General features: G+C 49.5%; 1 protein-coding gene across 1 annotated transcript; it reads left to right on the forward strand.

Moving 5' to 3' along the window:
• The first annotated feature begins 2,649 nt into the window (after nt 1–2,649).
• Nucleotides 2,650–9,666, forward strand: lrrtm2 (leucine rich repeat transmembrane neuronal 2). The gene is made up of 2 exons (XM_077006140.1): nt 2,650–3,347; nt 4,453–9,666. Exons 1-2 carry the CDS (start codon nt 3,344–3,346, stop codon nt 6,075–6,077), a joined length of 1,629 nt encoding a protein of 542 aa, XP_076862255.1. The 5' UTR covers nt 2,650–3,343; the 3' UTR covers nt 6,078–9,666.
• The last annotated feature ends 15,309 nt before the right edge of the window (nt 9,667–24,975 follow it).

Consider the following 24,975-nt stretch of genomic DNA (forward strand, 5'->3'; position numbering starts at 1 on the left):
ATATACACATTTATTTGCACCTAATGGGAAAAAAGTGGTTTCCTAAACTAGGTCTGAACAGGCAGGAAACTATGACCATGAAAACAGTGCCGCACACACTCGCCCTGCGCCTCCCCGTGTGTAGGTGGCGCACACACTCGCCCTGCGCCTCCCCGTGTGTAGGTGGCGCACACACTCGCCCTGCGCCTCCCCGTGTGTAGGTGCCTCACACACTCGCCCTGCGCCTCCCCGTGTGTAGGTGGCGCACACACTCGCCCTGCGCCTCCCCGTGTGTAGGTGGCGCACACACTCGCCCTGCGCCTCCCCGTGTGTAGGTGCCACACACTCGCCCTGCGCCTCCCCGTGTGTAGGTGGCGCACACACTCGCCCTGCGCCTCCCCGTGTGTAGGTGCCTCACACACTCGCCCTGCGCCTCCCCGTGTGTAGGTGGCGCACACCCGCCCTGCGCCTCCCCGTGTGTAGGTGCCGCACCTCCAACTGGGCTCCTCCTGTGTGAGTGTTTGTGGGGCTACATCTTGGCTACCTGCTGCCCCACAGCAATTAAATATGCAACAGTTATTTTCAACGTCACAAAATGAATATTAAGCAATTTTGCTGACTCACGGTGTAAAATGCAGGAAATTTATGCCAACATTTAATAAGACAGTTAGGTGTATGTATGATTGTCTGACTCTGGGGGGAAATACAGTTTTCCTTGCTGTGCCTGTTAGTCTGCTCCTCACTGATCCGTTTGTTTAGCTGAAGCTGCTTCTTTACCCCAACACTGTGGTCCTGCCTAACGTGGTCCCATCCTGCCCAACACTGTGGTCCTGCCTAACGTGGTCCCATCCTGCCCAACACTGTGGTCCTGCCTAACGTGGCCCCATCCTGCCCAACACTGTACTATGTCTGCACTCTGCACCCTCTACTGCTGTTGTAGTCTGGCCATCTCCCCCGACACTGGGGGGTTCCTACTGAGGACTCAAGCAGGCCGCCAAATTTTTCACGCCAAAAACACTTCTCCAGCGAGTCCCAAAAGTGCCCAAGGCGTGTCAGGCCTTCTGGATCAGAACGCCTCTCTCCGTATCTCGCTGTGGCATGCCGCAGGTGCTCAGGTGTGAGGTTCCAGTGGGCGGGGCAGCTCCTCAGCTCCAGCCCCGCCCCCGTCCACCCAGTGACACCAAAGCCAAGCACGTCTGCCAGAGAACAGGCGAGAGCGAACCTCGGCGCTCACACTCAACATGCTGGGACAAGGCCCTTGGAGACCATAAGCCCCTGGAAGCCCTAGTCCAAGAGCGGGCAGAGCCTTGCGCGACTCGGGCGCAGCGGAGGGGGACACGACCTGCAGGTGGAGGCGCCAGCGGACCACGTCTCCAGTAGGAGCCCCCTCACCTCTACCCCCGGGTGCTGAAACGCAGTCAGCTGAACAGAGGCCTGGGATCCAGGGAGTCCCTTCACACCCAATCCCCTCGAAATCCATGAGCCACCGTGAAGCCTCACTCAGCACTCTGGAGTCCCGACGCAGACAGGCTCTCGCCGTCTACACTTCTGAGGAGGTGCTTAACTTAAGGTGATTTCACACTCTCACCTAAAAATAAGAAATAAATGAGGAAAAGAAAGATCTCAAAACTAGGACAGATCAGCTGAAGTGAAAACACAAGCGCTGCATCTCGTGAACACTCGTAGGTCCCACAGATCATTTGGATGGAGCCCCCAGACCCAACTAGTCAGGAGCTAAACTCCTCCCCAATTCTAAATATGTCCTCATAGTTGGAGATGATTGGCCAGAAGCTAACCACTGGAAAACCTCCACAGTGAACACAAAATACACAAATAACAAAAAATATTCATAAAGCAAGTCATGCCAATATATATAATAATAAGTACACAGGAGCAGAAACGTAAAGGATGACAGAGAGGAAGAAGCAGTGAAGTTTCTGTAGTGACCTGAATGCTACAGTTCAGTGAGCTGGTGTGAATACACAGCAGCGTGCCAGCGTGCGTGTGCCCAGTGGGCCACGGCTCCCCGCCGGACACGTCTCCAGTCTCCAACTCCAACAACCCCCCCAGTACTCCACCTGCGTGACGTTTACATGCTGGAAAGGGGGAGAGGAGAGGAGGGGAGAGGGGGAGGGGTGGCCACCTAATTACAAGTGGTAATATCAAATTAGGTGTCGTCCTGCCGTGCCAACTTGCATTCTAAATCCATTAAATCACTATTTAGATGGGGGGGGAGGGGGTCCGGCTCCCATCACAATGGGATTCTTCATTTGATTTTTAATTGGGAAATGTGAAGTGGTGGTGAAGACCAAAATAACCATCTTAATCTCAAAGAATTAAATCCCAGCAGAAATCTACATTCTCTCTATGAATTTCACAGTACAGCACAGCTGTGACACACACACACACACAAACACACACGCAAACACTGATGCATGATAGAGGCTGACTGGACCGAGGGAGAGAGAGAGATTTACACCGACTTAATTTCAACAGTCATAAAAAGAACTTGACGTTATCAATATTCCGATGACGATTAATTCAAAAGTAACGGAAACATTGAATAAAAACATTCATGCATGGTGTACTGCATGTGTGAGTTAGCTAGAAAAAGAGAGAGAGAGACAGCGAATGAGCAAGTTGAAGTGTGTGAGCGAGAGAGAGAGAGGAGGGGAGCGAGCGAGAGAGGGAGAGGGAGCGAGCGAGAGGGAGCGAGCGAGCGCCGGCACCGATGATCGACGCCAGTCTGCCACCACTCTGTAGCAGCGAGAGGTTGCAACAAAAGCCCAGAATAACGTCTCCGCTGCTCTCCGCTCCCCTCCTCCTCCTCCTCGCCAAAGACTCCGCACAAGCGGACTGCGCGGAGCTGCCGTGGCGAGCAGGGGGTCTGCCTGCCATCAACAAGTTAAGGCTGAAGGAGGCGCGAGCCCCGGAAAAGAGGAATGTATGCTGGACAATTAAGCAGCGGCTGACGACACTGCAGAGGACGGGGGAGAGGAGGTGGGGACGCGGCTCCAGGGTCGCGCTGGATGCAAATCAGCAACTTCTAAAAGATTAAGGATTCCTGGAAGAGCAAACAGCCGATTCGTTCTTAATTTGGGAGTTGAACGGATAAAGAAGGTGGAATTGGAGGGGACGAAATCCGTCAAATGAGCCAGGATGGACAAGAACCAGAACCCCACGCCATGGAATCTGTGAATGTGTTTCAGATGAGGGGGCTCAGCATTGCTTTAGTTCTTAAGACCTTGATTGCTTTTGTATTTACTCAAAAGGCTTTTCTGCCTCTGGATTTCTCTCCAGTCTGGTTGTTCGAGGAGTCTACGAAAAAAGACATTTGAATGCAGCCGCCGATGTTCACAAAAGAATGGGTAAGTTAGCTCTTTTATTCAGAGACTGGACCTGAATAGGAAATGAAGTGAATAGGGGGAGAGGGGGAGAGGGGGAGAGAGAGAGAGAGCGAGTGTGTGTGTGTGAAGGAGGCAGCGAGAGAGAGAGAGAGGCAGTGAGGGAGAGGCAGCAAGAAAGAGAGAGGCAGAGAGCAAGGTAGAGAGAGAGGGAAAGAGCGAGAGAGAACGCGAGCGGGCGGGTGTGTGTGTGTGTGTTAGGGGTGGTGGTGGTGGGGGGGGGGGGGGGGGGGGGGGGGGGGGTATTTGACAGGCTATCCAGAAACATCTATGTACTTAAAATGTCGTCTTTCTTCTTCCCTTCGGATTCACAGCCATGGTTCGGACTGTTCCTGAATAACTGCGGTTTTTATATGTTATGCAGGGGGGGGGGGGGGGGGGTCGGGTAACAAAATAAGACATTGAAATAAGGTTTCTCGGCAGACCAAAGCGAGCCGTGGAAAAGGGTGAACCGAGTCTCAGAAACAGAAATGTAAATTCTAAAGCTTCAAATCAAATACTAGATGTCGTACTTGTTGGCTGAAATAGGTGAATGGATAGTAAAATGTATTTGACAAATGCGACATGTAATTCATTAATATACATTAATTACAAAGAATAAAATGGTTAGTGTTAAGTCTGTCAAATGATCAAAGTTGAAAATCTGTTATCCACTACATAAATCCTGCATCACTATGAAGATTACATGTTGCTAAACATAGTAAAAGAGACAGAATGAGAGAAGAGAGAGAGACAGAATGAGAGAAGAGAGAGAGACAGAATGAGAGAAGAGAGAGAGACAGAATGAGAGAAGAGAGAGAGACAGAATGAGAGAAGAGAGAGACAGAATGAGAGAAAAGAGACAGAATGAGAGAAAAGAGACAGAATGAGAGAAAAGAGACAGAATGAGAGAAAAGAGAGACAGAATGAGAGGAAAGAGAGACAGAATGAGAGGAAAGAGAGACAGAATGAGAGAAAAGAGAGAGAGAGAGAGAGAGAGAAAGAGAGAGAGAAATGTTTCAAGCACTGCAGAGATCAGATCCACCCCCACCCCTCGCCGGTTTATTTTCTTATCTTTAAACCCACCCAGGTTTCCATTCAAGGTGGCCATTGGTGGGCCATGCACCAGCGGCGCTGTGTCTGATCAGCATGCTCGTGTGTGTCAGCCCGGCGTCATGCACAGCCTGCCCTCAGAAATGCCGCTGCGAAGACCTGCAGTTTTACTGCGACACGCAGGGGCTCCTGGTGCCCCCGGACGGCGTCGACAAAGGAGCCCTGGGCCTCTCGCTACGACACAACAGCATCGGCGAGCTGCGCCCGGACCAGTTCTTCGGCTTCACCCAGCTGACCTGGCTACACCTGGACCACAACCAAATTCTCACCGTGCATGAGGATGCCTTCCAGGGTCTGTACAAGCTCAAAGACCTGAACCTGAGCTCCAACCGCATCACCAAGCTGCCCAACACAACCTTCGTCCACCTCATCAATCTCCAAATCCTGGACCTCTCCTTCAACCAGATGACTGCACTGGAGCCCGAGATCTTCCACGGACTCCGGAAGCTCCAGATCCTGCACTTGCGGTCCAACTCCCTGCGGACCACACCTGTCAGGGCCTTCTGGGACTGCCGAAGCCTGGAGTACCTTGGCCTGAGCAACAACCGTCTCCGGAGCTTGGCTCGGAACGGGTTCGCCGGGCTCGTGAAGCTACGAGAACTCCATCTGGAACACAACCACCTGACCAAGATCAACCTAGCTCACTTCCCCCGACTGGTCACCCTCCAGTTCCTCTATCTGCAGTGGAACAAAATTAACAACTTAACGTGTACCATGGAATGGCTGTGGAGCACCCTGGAGAAACTGGATCTGACTGGGAACGAGATCCGCATACTGACCCCAGACGTGTTTGAAACGCTGCCAAACCTTAAGGTCCTCCTGTTGGATAACAACAAACTGACCAGTCTGGACACCCAAACTACGGATATGTGGAGGTCCCTAACCACAGTGGGGCTGTCCAGCAACCTCTGGGAGTGTACCAAACGGATCTGCAACTTGGCCAATTGGCTGAGTAAGTTCAAAGGTCGATGGGAGCATTCCATCCTGTGTCACAGCCCCGAGTACACGCAGGGAGAGGAAATACTGGACGCCGTCTACGGCTTCCAGCTGTGTCAGAACTTCTCAGCACCGGTTGTGCTGACTGGCACCAGCACAGAAGCCACACAGCCCCAAGAGGCCACTAGCTCATTGTTTGGGAATATGCAGACGCCAACACAGGACTTCTATCCAGAGGATTTTGGGAGCTTTACTATCGTCACCACCACCACCACCACCCAGACCCCACTCACTGCCCTGGCCACCACCACCACGGTGGACGGAGCAGACATTAACGAGGACGACACCACCATGGACAACACGGTGCTGACCCAGAGAGTCATCATAGGTACAATGGCCCTTCTGTTTGTCTTTTTCCTCATCGTTTTTGTAGTGTACATCTCCCGGAAGTGCTGTCCTCCCGCCCTGCGACGGATACGCCACTGCTCGGCCATTCAGAACCGCCGACAGATGAGGACCCAGCAGAGGCAACCAATGGCAGACCTGGCCACACAGGTGCCCTATAACGAGTACGAACCCAGTCATGAGGAGGGTGCTCTGGTGATCATTAACGGATATGGGCAGTGCAAATGTCAGCAACTGCCTTACAAAGAGTGTGAAGTATAAACACTATTTATTCCTGCAGATTATGGGTTTACCATTTTAAACATTTAAAAAAAAAAAACAAACAAAAAAATATATATACAGGGTTTGCTTTTGGACTCATTTTCAGTTTGTAATTGGGGGGTAGAGAGTAAAAAAAACAAAAACAACATTCTTTTAACTCACTTTGACAACCAGTAAACACTTGGAGGTCATTGGGATGGAACTGGAAAGGGAATATCAAAGAAATTCACAAGTTTATTTTTATAATATGAAGGCAAGGTTCATATCGAGCTAGGGCAATCACTCCCAGTCAAAGGTGACACGTGATGTCAAAGCATTAATGGTCATTTTTTTCAACAGCACAGGAAGCAGAGAGCGCTACTGCTCCAGCCCGGTGTGACAGCGCAGAGTAGAAATGACTCTTGTACTCTGATAAATGGGCAAATCTGATCACACGAGGGGCATAACGTGGTGTTGAACATGAGGTACAAAAGTGCAAATCTCACTAGAACAAGAAGCAGGAAAAAAAGATTTTTACGGTGCACGATAGATAACATTATTGGACATTATATACGACTTATTACTTTGCTGTGGAAGAGAAATAAAAGGGTTGGTCCCAGGGTTTCCAATATTCTTTTTTATTATTATTATTGGGAAGAGTACTGTTAAAATGATACCATATGAGATTTAGGCCACAGAGAGTCAAAGGACAGAACCCAACCACCCCTACATCCTCAGTTATCTGCCATGGTCTGTGTATTTCATCTCACCAAAGCTTCCGTTTGAAATAATGACAATGGTTAACAGCGTTCCTGATTTCAGTTTAATCCAATAAAATCCAGGCCCTTCTTCGACATGTGGAAAGGTTAACGTCTAATCAGATTGCGCATTATGTTTGCTAACTGTCTGGATCGCGCCCTCTACTGTGACATCACAGGCGGTTAAAGAAGCCTTTCATGGCCGCATTCGTTCACTTTACCATTACATATATGCACATGCTTAAAGAGAAGGGGGGGGAGGTGTAAACAAAAAAAAGAAGAAAAGAAAAAACAAGAAAAAATGCTGGGATAAATAGTCCAGCCCAACGACACACTCACTGTGATGGTCAGTCCAGCTTTGCCTAATGCATCATAAACATTAGCGACCATTAAATGTAGGCTAGAGGACAAGAAAGCCACGATGAAAAGAATTTCCAAGAGGCAAGATTCAGAAGGAGGGGGGTGGAGAGAGGGGAGAGAGTGAGAGCGCATGCAAATTAAAGAGATAAAGAGTGAAAGAGAGAGAGAGAACAAGCAGACATGGAGACAGGAATGAGAGAGAGAGAGAGAGAGAGAGAGAGAGAGAGAGAGAGACAGACAACAAGTATACATGGAGACAGAAATGTGAGAGAGGGAGAGAGAGAGGGAGAGAGAGAGAGAGACAACAAGCATACATGGAGACAGAAATGTGAGAGAGCGAGAGAGAGAGCGAGAGAGAGAGAGACAACAAGCATACATGGAGACAGAAATGCAGAAAGGAGTGAGAGAACAACAGAAGGAGAGAGAGAGGAGTGAGAACACGCACAAGGGAGGATATACAGGCACCAAAACCCTGCCCTAAAAACAAAGAGCCGTCCTCCAGGATGCACAGGCCATAATCACACCTGACAGCTCCAAGATTGAGCCAATTAAGGACAGGCAAAAAGAATCTAATATTCTGTCAGCCACAGCGGCGCTCCAACAAGATTTAGACTGCATGGCCTTTGAGCTGCAGTTGCGGGGAGAAACGAGTGCGACCTCTCCCCAGCACGAGGCAGCGGCCGTCGGCAGCGGCCTGGTTTGTTTGTGGTGGACAATTCTGACTGCAGCATTTGTGAAGATGGCAGCCAGGAGCATCCAAAGGTTGACACAAAGGTGAAAGATGAAAGGGTGAAAGATGAGTGGGTGAGTGAGAGAAACAATAAGCAGGAAAGAGAGAGAGGGGAGGGTGCTGGGACAGTGTGTGCAGTATCTTCACTAAGACACCAGGGGGGGTATGCAGGGAGAGGGGCTGCCCCAGACACATTAGCATGCAGCAGGAGGCCAGCATGCATTAGCACCAGGCTGACGAGCACACACAGCCCGGGCTGCTCTGTGCAGCTCACAGGGGAGGTGCGTCCACACTGCACCCCATTCAACTCAAACCCACAGCCAACGAGCACCTCAGCACGGGAAGAGGGGCCGGCGTAAGCAGACGGTGAGCGACAACAGGCCGGGTGGCAGGCGGGCCCAACGGATCAGCACCGCAGTGGCAAGGCCATTAGTCCACGTCCAGCAACTTAAAAATAAAAGGAAGGCGATGTAAAAGCTACAAGTTACGAAAGGAGTTTGCAAGGCTTTGGTGGTGTGCCCAGAAACTCATCTGAGGCACTGCTAGTCATATCAGAGGTATTTTTGGCTTCAGTTAAAATGGGAAAGGCATCACGGCTAACATGTCATGGGGAAGCATGAGGAGATGCACGGCGTGGTCTCTAGAGGGCGCTCTGAAGCACCATCTGCCAGAAATATACCAGACATACACTGGGAGCCTTAAGATCAACCAAAAAGGAAAAAGGGGGAAAAGGCAATTAACTTAAAAGAGCCAAAACATCGGAATCAGCCTTTTACCACAATTCGTCTGAACACACGCCAGCCAAAACAAATCAAAACCCCCTCACTCCAAAATGGAATTAAAAGGAGAATAATTAATACCGAGTCACATCTGAAGGGCAGAGGGCCAGTGTAGCAAACCCTTTCTAGTCAAGTGTGTGATGTTTCTACCAACACTTTCACTCCAAGAGCCCGGGAGGGGGGGAGGGTAGTTTTTGTCTATTTTGTTTGAGACTACCACCGATATCTACTGATCCAAGTACATGCTTCTGTCTTGTCCTGGCCTCTGTTTTTGGATTGTACCAGACAGGTAAGCGCTGACGCAGGTGGTCCTCCCCACAACCCGCCTCGCACGCAAGCAGAAAGGAGTTTTGCCAGCCATACCAGTACCACTAGGTTAGTGGGCATGACTGGGCAGGTGTGTGCGCTGGTGCGAGACGGTGCGGGGCAAGAGGGCACCATTAGAGCAGCTCCCAGTAGACTGGAGACTGAGCAGACTGGGACATCTCACTGGTAACCAGTCCACCACTCACAGGACTTCAGCTCTCTGCTTTATGAAGAGCTCTCTGTGCACTAGATCTTAGGGTTCTGGTTTGGGTTTTTTTTTTTTTTTTTTTATAATGCTGAAGGTCTCCTCTCTGCCTGATTACACCTTTCTGAAATCATGCCCCCCACCCCCCGATCTCTTTGTGCAAAATGAATGCTTTTCACATCCTCTTTTCTTTTGTATTGTATATGTACAAATTTCATATATGTATAGTGGATAAAGATGTGGCCAACTTAAAGATTTTTTTTTCCTTTAAAACATATATTTTTAAATAAAATGTTACAATTTATGGTTGTTTTGATTTTATACCATCTGAGTCTTAAAAGGACATGCACTCAAAACAATCTGTCCCCCCAACTAACCTTGAAAATATTTAATTTACTACCAGCCTAGAATTTCCTCATTAACATGGTGCAGCTCGTAGGAGTGGAAACTTTTGAGCCACATTTCATTCATTTTTTAAAGACTGACCTGCACACAAGGAGCAAAATGTGCAGTAAATGGTTTTTGAAATCACTCCAACTGCAGCATCTTCACCGCTGGGGGGAGAGTAGGGTGGAGTGGTGGGTGGAGAGGCGCTCGTGTGTGGACCTGGCTGCATGTCACCAGCCCACAACTCCAACATGGCCTGACTGACATGGTCTCAAAGTGATTATCTAGACCACTGGTTCTACACACAGGCAAAACTGGGGGTTGAGTCAGTGTTCGGAGGTGGTCATGTGACCTCACCCAGCCCCCCCTCCCCTCCCACCCTCCTCAGGGCACATTTCTTCCACGTTCTTTGAACTTCAAAAATGGGGCATTTCAGAAGAGGCTTAAGCGTAGCTCTGGATCTCTGTATGGTGGCACACATTCACCCCAACGCTGGCGGCTGCCCTCACACATCTGCAGGCACCAGCTCCCTCAATTTATACAGGGCTTTGTTTTTGTGTTTTAACCACTCTGGAATTGATGCTACCAACATGCTCCAGATTAACCACTTGTAAGATGGTTCCTAAACGACAGCTGCTCACCAGGACGACACCTTTAGGGTCCGCAACCTCACAGCCCGTGCACAAGCAACACCAGAAAGACGTTAGAGATTTTAGATAGATGTGGGAGACCAACATTTTTTCACCAGCAGTCGGTTTCACAGAGTAATGTTGAGTAATGTAGAGCACAGCAATGTAGAGTGTAGTAACGTGGAGTAGTGTATAGTAATGTGGAGTATAGTAATTAGGGATGCACCGAAAATTCGGCCACCGAAAATTTTCGGCCGAAATGGCTTAAATTTGCATTTTCGGTTTTCAGCCGAAATACTTTCATCACCGAAACAACACGGCCGAAACGATGTGTTGTGATGACGCAAGCAAAAATCGCCACCTGCACGTGCTTATTTGGATTTTAAAAAAGTTTCAAAAGCAAAAAAGTTTGTGATGCAGAAAGCAAAAAAGTTTCAGTGATGGCGCCAAGGCAAAGGACATTACACCAAAAATTATGGAACTCGTTGCCTTAGACGATCAGCCGTTCTCTGTCGTAGAGGATGTGGGATTTCGTAGGCTAATAGAGCACATTGAGCCCCATTATGTTTTGCCGAGCAGACGACATTTCTCAGAAGCGTGTTTACCTGAGCTGAAGAGTTGGATTGTACAATTCGAATGATAGCTGTGGTTTTGCATCTTTGACATGAGACAAACAAAAGTCCAGCCCAGAGACAGACCGGCCCAGTGTGTCCTTACAGAAGACACGTCTTCTCACCGCCTCTCCCCAGAGGGCTGCATGGTCCAGGAGGCCTAACCGAATGAGAGTGAAGTGGAACACTCACAAACCACCGCCGCAGGGGGCTTCCAGTGAAACACGCCAACGAGAGAGAAAAAGGAGGGAGGGAAGAGGGGATGAGAGAGGACAGAGGGAGAGAGAGGACGGTGAGGAGAGGGGGAGGGGAGAGAGAGGACAGAGGAAGAGGAAGTGAGGAGAGGGGGAGGGGAGAGAGAGGACAGAGGAAGGGGAGGAGAGGAGAGAGGGAGGAGGCTGCTCGATGACTGCACAGAGCCTACAGGCGGCTAGCGCTCTACAGCCTTTCACCAGCAGCATAAAGCAAGCTATTAACTCCAAAGGTCACGTTTTAATTGGTCACGGCCCTCTGGGTCAGAGGTCGCTCCATTTCTTAGAAAAAGAAAACAAAGATTGACCTCTGGATTAAAATACTCTAGAAAAGCAAGAGACTGCAAAGTGATATAGAGCTGAGAAACAATACAGCTTGAAGTTTGTGAACCGTTGGGAAACTTCTGTACATCTACATGGTATCAACACTCTGCCCTACCAGATCTTTACTGAACAAATGGTTTGAACAATGAAGATAATTAATCTAGAAACATCTTCATATAGAGCAACTGAAAGGAGATGTTCCAGTCACTTCAGCTGTGGGATAATTGTGTGTGTGTGTGTGTGTGTGTGTGTGTGTGGGCTGAGGGTGTAAATATGCATTAAAAATCCCATTACGTACACAATTTCGATTTGGACCTCACAGTTAAAAGAAATGTGTCCCCACAAGACTGAAAATGTTCCAAGGGCCTTTGTGCTTCCATCAGTGTGCAGTAAAAGTAAAGCGTCCACACGTCAGCGCCACAGCGAGGCGTTTGTGGGGGAGCGCGGCGTCTCCGCCCGGGGCAGTAGGGGACGAGGGGAGGGCCCCATTCCAGTTCCATCAGAAAACTATGGCACAATCAGGCTGCTTGTCTGCAATATAAAAGGTGAATGATGGTGAGTCAGGCCACATTGAGTGTGCCCCAACACAGACTGCTGGAGCACAGCAAACTGTCAGAACAGCCGGGGCCCTAAACTTGGATTCAACCAAGCAGGATGAAAGAAAAAGCAAAACAACGGAAAATTGTTTCAGCCAACATAATTTACAATTAAAACAATTATGGTAGATTGGGCAAAACTCCAGGAGTGGACAACATTCCATTAGGTTGGTTAAGAAGCGTTAAGCACCTTCACACGTGCCTCCTCGCTTGTGTGGACTGTTCTGATGTTCACTAACCAAACTGCACCAGACAGTGATGCATATCTCAGTTAGATTAGCTTTTCACACACCATCCGTAACAACCACAGAACTCCAAGATCTATTCATACAGGAATGCATGAATACCCAAAAGATTCCCACACGTGAGCTCTGGTGGATGTAACGTGTGTTGAATTACGGCTGTCGTCCGAGGGCCAGGCGGACATGAGGGTTAAGACGTCACCAGTGTGGGTGAGGGGAGACACTGCAGACGCACTACACCGCGTATCCCTCCGCTCGCTGATTCAGACGCATCACACCTACACCGCGTATCCCTCCGCTCGCTGATTCAGACGCATCACACCTACACCGCGTATCCCTCCGCTCGCTGATTCAAACGCATCACACCTACACCGCGTATCCCTCCACTCGCTGATTCAGACGCATCACACCTACACCGCGTATCCCTCCGCTCGCTGACTCAGGGCCCCATGCAGACCTGGCCGACACGATTACGGCTCAGTCACGCAAACAAGTAAATAACAGAAGAGGATTTTTATCTCTTCAGCACTTCTGCTGCAAAACTCCAGTCACGCCCACTCGTCCCCAAACAGACGCCGTTAAGAGTTGTCCATGCCAAAAATCTGTGAACTGCAACACTGCACCACCAGGAAGGCGTTTGCGGTAGTGTGCAGACCACATGGACATCCCTGTTTCGGTAGCGGCTGCTGTTTGCGGGAGCCGTCCCGTGCCCATTATAACACTACCCAATGCCAAACTGCGTATCCCAAGATGAGCCATGCTCGCCGACAGCCAATCAAGAGGAACGGAATGCTGAGTGTTCCCACGGCGACACCAAGTCTGCGCTCTCTGTGACGGCCATGACAGGATTTTGTGCATGACATGAGCAAGACTTTTTCAGAATTAGCAGAAACATTTACTTGGATCAAGCTGAAACTAATTACTGCTGAAAGACTAGACGTCTAGCGTTGGCGCGTGCCAGGGGAATAATCGTACGCGTGGTGCCTCCATGGTAATGCGAGGCAGGAGTGGATAATGGTACACAGCCCCTCCGTGTTAGATGTGATAAGTGTCCCCCTGTGGTTTGAGATCAGCGGAGTTGTACTGCACGTACAGGCCCGACCTCAGAACTCGACCTGCCGCCACATTCCTCACCAGACGGGTCATGAATGAAGCAAGGATCAAGATCAAAATTAAGCAACAGGCTCCTACATGACTCCATGAAGGGGGCAGCACTGCATTCCTACCAACACTTCTTAAATATATGAAACTTTTTTGGTTTTACAGGATAGAAATTCTTAGTCACAGAATGCATTGTGTAAATCCTTTCTGGGGAAGGAGGCAAGAGCTGCAGGCATTGTTCTGAACAAGTACTGGCCTAGTACTGAACATGGACTGAACAAGTACTGGCCTAGTACTGAACAAGCCCTCATGCAGTGGTCTAGTACTGAACGATGCACACACTTGGCTGATAACCCCTCTCGTATCCCAGTGTGCCAGGCAAGGCCTTTGGCAGATTAAATCCCAGTAAAAATGATGCAGTGTAGAGAGATTTATGAAAACACTAACTAGTCAATAACTAGTCACTGAGGCTTAGCCACAAAGTGGCCAGAACTCTCCAAATAGAGTCTCACGCAGCACAACCACGCAGGTCTTCTGCAATTAGACAACTGGTACACCAGAGGAAAGGGGTGAACATGTATATTTATAGTGTCTGGATTTCACAATGAGGTTAAAAGGGTAAACGTATATTTGTTTGTTTTTTCTGTTCTCTAATGAGTAATACATAAAAATTGCATGGTCTTGAGAAACGTGGGGTGACTAATCATCTCCTTGGAGACCGAGCCTGAGAGAGACTTGGAGAGCGGGTGTAACCAGTGGCTGTTTCTCACATCAAGACGATAAAGCCACACCCCCAGGGACGGCCGCTCGCCAGCCCCACCCATCAAAGCATCCTCAGATGGACAGGACAGCAGGAAGCCGCATGGCCTCATCTGCACTACAAGCTTAGAAATATTTACTTATTTATTTAAAAGTTTCTTGGTTTTTTTTAGTGCAGCTGGAGTGAACTGTACACTGAGCTGTAAAATGCTGCGTAGAACTAATTACTGACAGCATGTGAAGAAATGCAAACACACACCGCCCACAAACTCCCTAGGCAGCCATGTGTAAATAGAGGTGGAGCCACACTGACTGGGGGGGTGGAGTTTACAGCAGACCCAGTTCACTGTTATATATGGTCATCCTTTGTTGTTATGGGTACAGTATAGATGGGACAATAATGCAATACTGAATAGAGATCTGTATGTGCTTCATTTTATCAAAGTTTAATATTAGCCTCTGGAAAAACATAATCAAGTTTTTATGACTCGAGAGTGGAAGAACAGAGGTATGAATATATACGAGTGTATATGAGCTTTCTTAAGCATTAGCTCCAATGAGGTCTCCAACCTCAAGACTTCATCTTGAAGTAGGAGAGAAAGAGAGAACCAATCTCTGATCACGGCTATTGTATGTGGCGTGTGTAAGACTGCGCTGTGAAGAATGTGAAAAAGACAGCTTAATACCCCTGTCATCTGTTACACAGGCTTACGTGAAACGAAAATTGTATGTTCCAGAGCATTATAAGGCAGTGATGAGGAAACGCTCACTCTGTGTGAAAGCAAGACAGGAGAAGGTGGAGGACGTCTGTAATGACGGGACTTGCAGGAAAACACAAAACATTCCATTTATTTGGTATATGGTCACCAGGGAAACCATGTCCAGCCAAGCCAGAAACGAGCTCATTAAACATGATGGGTGTCTCACAAAGCCTCTATTTCAACACGACAGTGCTGGAGTAACAGCACCCAGACCACATCCTCAAAGATAATCATGAATATTTAACTGCAAGGCCAAATGCAAAGTACAGACAAAACAATTAGGCAGTTTGAGCATATCTAAAATTTTGGTCTACCTTATTTCTAATGGAGTCAGCGGATGAGCTCTGTGAAAGCATGTGTGCGTGTGTGTGTTTCAGAAAGACAAAGACTGCCATCCAGTCCGTGCATCATCCTAACTGATGTGTAGAAATTAAGGGTGTAACAATCTATTGATTTGGCATCAATTCTAATCATGCTACAATATGATTATCAATCCAATTGAGTACAGTGAAGGATGAGGATAATAGTAATTTTTATTCAAGCAGAGGTTAATGAATGTTGACTGCCAACATGTGATTTACTGCTGATTGGGAATTTGCTAAATTTATCGATCATCTTGCACACTAATGTTGAGTACTGAACCATTTACTCACAAATAAAAACAGTCTGGGTGACCTCTAGGACTCCTGGGTCAATACCAAGCCTGAATGTGTCAGGACCAGTACTGACCCAGAGCTGACACCAGCAAGCTGAAGATCTCCACTAATGAACGTCCGTTGGGAACACTGACGTAGACTCAGACATTTATCTTCACCAGGACACACAGGGCAAGACTAAATCAATCTATTCAAAAAGCTTTGATCCTTGGAAGATTCTCAACCTCATCCATTAGAGGGCATTTTAGATTCTTAACTTTTAAGAAAAACTACCTGCAGGTACCTACATGGAGTTCTACCCCACATGCAGGGTCTTTCTTAAAGTGACTGGTGCCAGTGATTTGTGGATTATGTTAAAGGTCTGGATTCACTTCCTTGAAGAATTTCATGTGATAATCATAACAAGAAGACAATTGTTTTCTTATCTGTTAAGTTGCAATCATGAGGGTAAAATCACAATCAGAGTAAAAATCAATCATGAGACCTTTGCTTTCTAAAGCAGTGAGCTTGCTAGCAGCCCCAACATCTTCATGAGTCAGTGAAGCACTGTAAATCACACAGCAAGGAAACGGCTTCACCCCCAAAATATTCATTTGAATTTTGTGATATATTCATTTGATATATGGGGTACTTGGAGGTAAAAATGACGAGCACTAATGTAGTGAACACCACGCCGCTGAGAGACGGCCCTGGGACCCTCCATGCCTGCCTCTTCCTTCTACATCTTCATCGGTAACCTCCACTGTGGGAGGGGCCACTGCCATGGGAGGGGCTCCCACCTGTGACCTCTCACTTGGCCTGCTCCACAGGTGAGTAATACCTGCTCGTAACATAGCCAGGAGTCCCGCCCCAACCCTCCATTGACTCGCAAGCCCTTCTTGTAAAGACTACAGCAACTTCCCAGACAGCCTCTCTCAAAAGCATCAGGGATTTATCTTGAGACAATGTGCTACGAGACCTCAGCAGTAATGAGGCTCCACCCCTCAGGAAGTCATAACCCGATCCAAAGCAGCATCTCCCCTGCAGGAGCCCCGCTGGGACGGAACCACACCCTCTGTGTTTTAATCGGGCCCGTGGCGATGCAAGCGCCGGGCTGGTGGAGGTGCTGGGTGCCCCGGTGTCACCCCCAGAACCTGCCACTGCTCAGGCCTACTTGGGTTCAAGGACTAGGGCTTTTCATTTTGAACATCCAATAAATCTGCAAAATGCTTACTAAGAGGGACATATTGATCCACGCCTGGGCTCTCATCAGCAAACACCTCCCTAATGCATTTACAGCTTCATGCATTTAAAAGCCACTCCGCCAAGAGTCAGGGGCCCACAGCCAAAAACGCGTTAAGACAGCTGGGGCTGGACCAATCGGCTGCCTCGGATAAGGCAAAGCAGTTATCCATGATGACAAAAGTGTGAGGGGAGCCAATGTTGTCCACTACGCCACCTCATGTTTCACTACAGACGTTTCAGTGGGTTAAGATAATGTAGACGGGAGGTGTGATGCAAGCTCCATGTAAATAAGAGGGGAGAGAGAGAGAGAGAGAGAGAGAGAGAAAGAGAATGGTGTCAGTACTGTGACAGGCATCAGATGAGTTTTATTATTAAGCTGAACAACTACTGAACAATTATTTTATTATATTGCTTTAAACTTTAAACTCCTTAATGACCGTCATTGTTCCAATCTGTCAGCTACTTGCTTATTCATTCAGTAGTGCTGGGTATGCGCTGACAGTAGGGGTATTTTAATACACCAGCTTGATCAACCTCCTCCCCCCTAGACGTGAGGGGTCACTGGAAAATGTACGCTTAGCTACATTATGCATACGGAGATGACCTTTTCATTTTATACACCTCCCTGCCTAAGACAAAGCGGAGGAGCTGGGACAGGAGTAACAAGAGGAGGGGGTGTGGAAATACACCAGCTCATAGGACAACACCGCAACGTCCCCACTCAGTCACGCAGGACGCAATGGCCACTTAGTACACCTGGTCACAATGCTACTAGCATCAGCTTCAGACAGAGAGGAGGAAGAGAGAGGAGGAGGAGGAGGAGGAGAGCGAGACCAACAGAGACGGGGAGTGCACCTGCCAGACGAAGCAGGACTCCGGCAGGACCGTCCTGCTCTTGCAGAGCGAGGGTTGACTCTGGCGGTCCAGCTAATAAACGCTGCTCCATATCCGGCTGCATTTGGTCAACTTAAGGTGGAATTGAACTAGGAAGTCAATCCCAAAGGCAGCTCATCAAAACTGCGCCCTCTCAGCCCCCCTACACCAACACGAGCTTCTAGCCTGTCTGACTAAAATAAAGAAGAGAAAATACAGACCAAAATGTCACAGAAGGTAGAGAGATCACCGTTATGATTTATTAAGCATATTAAAATATGAATCATATCACCTCCTAAGCACATTTGTTGCCTGGGGGACAGTTTGGCGGGTGCCTTGGCTGCAAGCCCAAGCAGGGGTGTTGTGACGCAGCACTTTGCGGTGAGACACGCGCTCACACACTCCAGCTCACAACTCCATCACCGTAGCACACCTCACAGCTGGAGTCGTGTTGGGATCCGTCAATTTTAATCTCCGCACTCCTGATCTCTCGGCCTTCTAAAGTCCTTCCTTCATTAATATTCAGGGGTGTTGGCACTAGCCAACGATGGCGGTGCAGGTGAAGCAGACCGCGGCCGGGGCAGAGATCAGCAGAGCCAGACGGTGGAGCACCTGGAGGATCGGGGAGGGAGGAGCCGCTGCACCCAGCCGCCGCCCGGGCTGACGAGACCACGCCCACAAACCACACCGCATCTGCTGACCGGTCCCGCTGGTCCATTTGGCACGATAGCTGGTCGAGGGGGAGGAAAAGAGCTGAACGAAAACAAATGAGACGGAGAAACCTAAAGTCTCGATCTGACAGGTAGAAGCTGGAATCTCTGCCCAGCGTGAAGCGCGTGTCCTCCTGACCAAGGCCGGTTCAACGTGCCACCTCCTCTCTGAAGCCAGGTCTTTCAGTCACGTGGCGGGAGGCTGCTAACGACCCCAACCTCGGGGTGAACTCCACACGCTACACCGGAGCATGAAAGCGGGCAGATGGCACCGCTCTAGCACGTCTGCCGAGCGTCCGGCGCTCACGGCTTCGCAGCAGCACTGGGACTCAAACGTCTGCGCTTTTAATAAGTCGTTTGCGGAAAACAGTCCTACAAAGTCATCGGCGTGAAACGTCTAATAGAAGTGTGAGGTCTTGTGAAGGGGGGGGGGTCTGGGACAAACAGCTCTTTTCGGTGATGCAACACGGCCGCGTCCTGCCTGGGGCTGGCAGGCCTGGGACGGTGTGGGCACCTCGGAGCAGGTGGGAGCAGGTCCCCGCCCGAGCGTGACCAGCCCAGGTAGGAGCAACGTGGGGCTACGCAGCCGACCTGCTCCGACTCGGGGCGCCGAGCAGAGTTCAGAAAAGTTTCTCTACGCCGCCTCAAAAGGCTGTGGTGACCTCGATGTCCGCGACGGCAAAGTCAGAGACACCGTCGGAGAGCAAGCCGATTTTGGATTCAGGAAGGCTACTTGTGGTGAAATGTGAGCAAATACCATTACCCATGACAGCTAGATTTAACAGGCCTGAGCCATAGATCAGCCTGCCCTTGGAGGCTTTCTCCTCCTCTTCCCCAAGCAGCAGGCGATTCAGGCGGACGCAGCTCCTCCCTGCCTCCGCAGCTAGAGTCCCCGCCAGAGTTCTCTCCACCTGGACTGTAATGCACAGCCAGATCAAAGGTGGATTAATGAAGCCACTGAACCTCGTAAAGCACGAGCAAACTATTGATCTCTGTTTACAAACCAGTTAAGGCCCTCTCTAAGGTCATCACCTCTACACTTTTTACACGCCATTTTCTGCCACCAAAGGAGCCAATTTAGAGCCGTTCTCAAAACTTTGAACGCAAGAGAGACTCAACGGAACAAAAGCAATACTCCAGTCAGTACTCTGCCCTCCCTATCATTGAGAGTGCCAGCTGACGGAGTACAGTGATACCTGAGCAACCACCCCCACCCCACCCCCATCCTGCTGCGCTGAGAAAGGTCCACCACCTAAATATGCAGTCAGCATTGGACATGCGGTGAAAACTGATCAGCAAAGGGTGGGTGGGGGGGGTTCAAAGTGCACGGGTACAGTTTGTAAGCGTACATTTTGCCACCTGCAATGGTTTAACAGCAGAAGCAGGACGGTGAAGTATAGCTCCTACGCAAACCTTGCAGTTCCACACCAAACCCTCGTGGCAGTAGTCCATGTGTGAGCAGGGACAGTCCCCAGGAACGGGTGTGACGCCAGTCGTCTCCCATGAGAACCATGAAGCAGGTTGGTTTAACACCTCGCTAATGATGACTGGTAAAGGTGCTTGTGATGCCCCATGTGATTATGTGTTTGTGAGGAATTCTGTCAGTTTTCCTTCAGAAGGTTCAATTTAAGGTCCGTGTTAATGCAGCTGAGTAAAAATATAACCCAGGCTAGCCATTTTCTATTCTGATTATGATCTAGATTGCATGAACAGAAATTCTAGACAGAAACACCTGGTTTGTAATACACTGTGGTAAGAAGGGGCCCATAACAATTATGCAGTAAAAACAATTCAAATTAATGAATGCTCAAATTACCAAGCTATAACTTATCCAACTCCATGGGTACAAGAAAGGCACTATGTAAATGCATAAACTTGCAAATCTCCGACGGCACTTGGAACAATGCATGATGGGAAAGTGAAGGTGCTGATGTGCAGTGTTAGGTGTTTGGACAGCCCCTCCAGCCACAGGCCTGCACAGCTTTTAAAGAGCTAAAGGATTTGGGTCAGACTCTGATAGCTGTTTTGGGGAAGGAGGGGGTTCCAGGGCAGTCATTCCTGGCTTAAAGTCCATTTATCTTGTGGGAAAAGTGATTTATTCCTCTCCTTGGGTTATTTATTAAATGGAATTATAAGAGGATTTCAGGTGAAGCAAATTGTAAATTCTCCTAGCCATCCGTCCCAGATTAGAGGCCAGTGATTTGCCACTGGGTTCCCCGGTGGACCAGCAGGGGTCTGGGAAGGCAAACGGCCATGGAGACGAGCTTCACTCACTCACTCACTCATTCAAGCTGTAGAACCAGGCAGAGTTCTTGCCGGTCAGACAAGTCACGGGGCTGTGTCTATCTGTACTGCTGCTTGAGCAGTCTGCACTCTCGGCTCATTTGCATCTTAACCCCGCCCCCCAACTCACATTGTAGTCCCACCCCTGGTGTGTTGCAGTGGCGGGGTGGAGAAGGGCGGAGTGCTGATTCGCCTACACCCTCAAACAACCAGAGCTTCATCAGCAGAACAGGATTTCTCCATTCGCTGCGTTTTCATTTTCACACAGCCTACAACAAATTATACTTCTGCTCACAAATGCCACAACCACTAATAACGAATAATGTTCGACTCGCTGATGAATAATGAATGCGTTACGCAAATTCATTTCATTCAATATTAACCACGTTAGAGTGTGAGTGAACTACTCCTTTAATCATGTGAAGGACGGAGGGGATCAAACGCCCTGTTCGATGGCCGTCGTTTAAATCCCCCTCTCCAGAGCGTGGAGCAATTTCCTGTCGGCAAGGTCAGGGACGTGCACAAATCGCACATCTGTCAGTCAGGATGGCGGTGAAGGCTTCCGGAGGGAGATTCATCCTGCAGCGCCCACGATCCAACCCGCCGGCAGGAGACACCTGCAGGCCGACGGCGTGGCTGGTTGGGTTTAAGAACCGCAGACTTCTAGCACGACGTTTAGGTAAAGGGGCAAACAGGAGTTTAAAAAGTAGGGCACATTGGTAAGCTCTTGTTGACGGACTGTAGAAGTGCGACCTACATAGGCTCAGAGTGCTGGCCTGCGTCTGAAGGACAGCTGCTTTCACTGCTTCAGATGAAAATTTGATGACTTTTTTGAAACACATTTGAATCCGTTTGATTTATAGACAGAGCTTGTAAAAAGTCCTTTGGGCAGGGACCCATTTTTGGGCAGGAGGGGTCTCGTGCTCTGCAGCCATGACCATGAGACGCTCTGCCAATGGGAGACCGGCACGGGGCTTTGCTGTCACCAGCTATCAGTACAGGGAGCATTGAAGCCACAGACCACTCTTCAAACGGTGTTCCTTTTACCCCTCACATCTCCACACACCCCCCTAACACAGGTAGAGGGAAGAGCTCATTTAACTCCAGTAAGCACGCAGGCATCTGACTGCACGGCGTAATGCATGTGAATCCCATGATGGAGCAGCACCCACACAGAGGGTTCAGCGCGAGGGCAGGAACGGTCAGCCTACGAGCCATGCCGTCATCTCAGAGCCATTCTGAGCACTTATCCGCCTGCTCAGAATCTGGGGTGGACATTATTAAACAGCTTCCATAGCATGCCTACACGGTGAAGATAAGGACTTATATATAAACTGTTCCTGGGATGCAGCGAAAGGAATTTGTTTTTGAATATTTAATTAATTGAACTTATGAAATGGGGAGTGTTCACAGTGGTTCTGACCAACATGCAGAATGAATGTGAAGTCAGGCCAGGTGACAGGGGACACGTAAAATGAGGCATCCAGGGGTGACGTGGAATGGGGCGTACAGGGGTCACGTGGAGTGAGCATACAAGGGTCACGTGGAGTGGGGCACCCAGCCCTCGCCTCGGTAGGGCACTCGCTCATATTTTTAACGCTGCACGACACAAAGGTTTCAATGTGCCTTAATAGAACATGTCCGTCACCAAGAGTGATGATGCAGGCGGCAGACGCACAAAGCCAGGCTTGGGGGGGGGGGGGGGGGGGCTAATCACCTGCGCTCAGCCGTCTCCATCACCCACACCACTCTCCACCTCCACCATGCCCGCTGGAGGCAGACATGATAGTGGAGAGGAGATTGCAGAGAAATGTGACGTGGAGCAAATCTTGACTAGAGAACCACCCTCACATCCACCCCCACACCACCGGTGGTCGGAGGGGCAGAGCGACGCCCACTCAGGCAGAACGCTAGGCAACACAAACGACCGACGGCTCTATTGGTCCCTTGGTGAAAACACAGCCCAAATTAACCTTAAAAGAGGCCCATGATGGACAAAGGAGGGCCAGACAATAAAATGTGGAAAATGGTTTCCTGAATGGTATTTAATTAATAATAATAAAAAAATAATAAAAAATAAAAAAAAAAACAGCCAGTGATGACAGCAGTGGTTTTATGCCAATCTTGTGATTATGTGAGGGACAGGGGAGGAGAGAGTGAAGCCCTTAGCTAGAACTTCACTGAGTTTCCCATAACCAGTGTTTAGGGACTAGGGGCTACATAACACACTGGAGGAATGAGGGTCTATGAGCTACGCCCTCTTGTGGCAGGACATATAATGTTCCTATGTGTCAGTGATGTGCGAGAGGCAACAGATACCATCCCTTCACCCGCTTTCATTCATAGAGCAGGAGCCAATACAACACTAATGATGGTGTTGTGCAGGAGAGAGAGAGAGAGAGAGAGAGAGAGAGAGAGAGAGAGAAAAAGAGAGAGAGAGAGAAAGAGAGAGAGAGAGAGAGGACAGACACACACAGTGTTCATTCTTCATGTTGCTGAAGTGTAATTAAAGCTGAGAGGGGAACTGTCTCACCTCCCTACCTGCCAACGGATCCAATCAAAGGCAGTGAAAGATCAAGGCCCAGGACTGGAGAAAGCCTGGAAGGCAGACAGCCTGTTAGTGACAGCCTGGTGCTTTATGGGAGGCTATAAATATAGTCCAAGTCTCAGGGGCATTAAATCTTTTCCTTGATACATAATGTGTGCTATAATTTGTTTTAATTATGTGTTTGGCTGGGATTACACCCAGATCATGTAATCTAACTCAAATTCTGTTTTCCTCTCATCCACCTGGTTCTCGCCTATGCAAATGAGAGCAATAATTCGACAGATTTTAAGTGATGTGTCTTTTAAGTGATGGATGTAATGTACCAACACAACTGACCTCCATTAGTGGGCTCAATTTAGTGGGAAGAAAGTCTGAAGCAAACAGGTCTACGATGCAATTACTGAAGAACAGATCCAGAGTCTCGGTGCACGGGGGAAAAGAGGGCGGAGTCTCGGTGCACGGGGGAAAAGAGGGCGGAGTCTCGGTGCACGGGGGAAAAGAGGGCGGAGTCTCGGTGCACGGGGGAAAAGAGGGCGGAGTCTCGGTGCACGGGGGAAAAGAGGGCGGAGTCTCGGTGCACGGGGGAAAAGAGGGCGGAGTCTCGGTGCACGGGGGAAAAGAGGGCGGAGTCTCGGTGCACGGGGGAAAAGAGGGCGGAGTCTCGGTGCACGGGGGAAAAGAGGGCGGAGTCTCGGTGCACGGGGGAAAAGAGGGCGGAGTCTCGGTGCACGGGGGAAAAGAGGGCGGAGTCTCGGTGCACGGGGGAAAAGAGGGCGGAGTCTCGGTGCACGGGGGAAAAGAGGGCGGAGTCTCGGTGCACGGGGGAAAAGAGGGCGGAGTCTCGGTGCACGGGGGAAAAGAGGGCGGAGTCTCGGTGCACGGGGGAAAAGAGGGCGGAGTCTCGGTGCACGGGGAAAAGAGGGCGGAGTCTCGGTGCACGGGGAAAAGAGGGCGGAGTCTCGGTGCACGGGGAAAAGAGGGCGGAGTCTCGGTGCACGGGGAAAAGAGGGCGGAGTCTCGGTGCACGGGGAAAAGAGGGCGGAGTCTCGGTGCACGGGGAAAAGAGGGCGGAGTCTCGGTGCACGGGGGAAGGAGGGCAGGGGAGAATGCACGCAAGCACATTCTCCGGTGCTAAGGAAAGACCAGCTAAGTGTACTGAGTCTACATTGATTCCCAGCAACTCTGGAAAGCCATTCTCTGTTCGACGTGCATCCAGAAAAACTTCCCCGATCCAAGTGACGGATGACAGTGAGCCATGTAAACTGGTGAACCACTGGTTGATGATAAACTGACGGTGAAGTCCTGACACAAAAACATCTTTGGTACCTGTCAGTGGCGGCAGGGGAGGGTCTCGTGCCTGGGTATTTTGCACCGATGGGTCTTGGGCCATGACTTCATGCACTAACTGGAGCTGAGAATCTCCTTTGCATAGCAACAGACTCTGGATGCCCCCCCCCCCCCAGAGGTGCCCCTCCCTCCTCAGGCCCCTCCCCCACCCCAAAGGCCACACATTGTGGCTCCTCCCTGGCTGCTATACCACCATGTCAGACTGCTCCCTCTTGCTAATTTAGCCAATCATGTTTCTCCAGTAACCTCTCCCCACAGCCCCCTCAAACAGACTCCCTGGAGGGTAAACACACGCCTGCTGCTTCAATCCACCTTAATGGTGGCCATTAAGTTAAAGTCCTGTAGGACCTCTCAAATGTTTAACAAATAACGTCTGAGAACTACAGCCAAGAAGCAGCACACTGGTTTACATCCGCGCTTTTCCTTGTGGGTGGTGCTACTTGAACCACAGGCATTCTAGGGCTTCAATAAACACCTGT

This window comes from Brachyhypopomus gauderio, chromosome 5, assembly GCF_052324685.1.
Source record: "Brachyhypopomus gauderio isolate BG-103 chromosome 5, BGAUD_0.2, whole genome shotgun sequence".
NCBI classification, from domain to species: domain Eukaryota; kingdom Metazoa; phylum Chordata; class Actinopteri; order Gymnotiformes; family Hypopomidae; genus Brachyhypopomus; species Brachyhypopomus gauderio.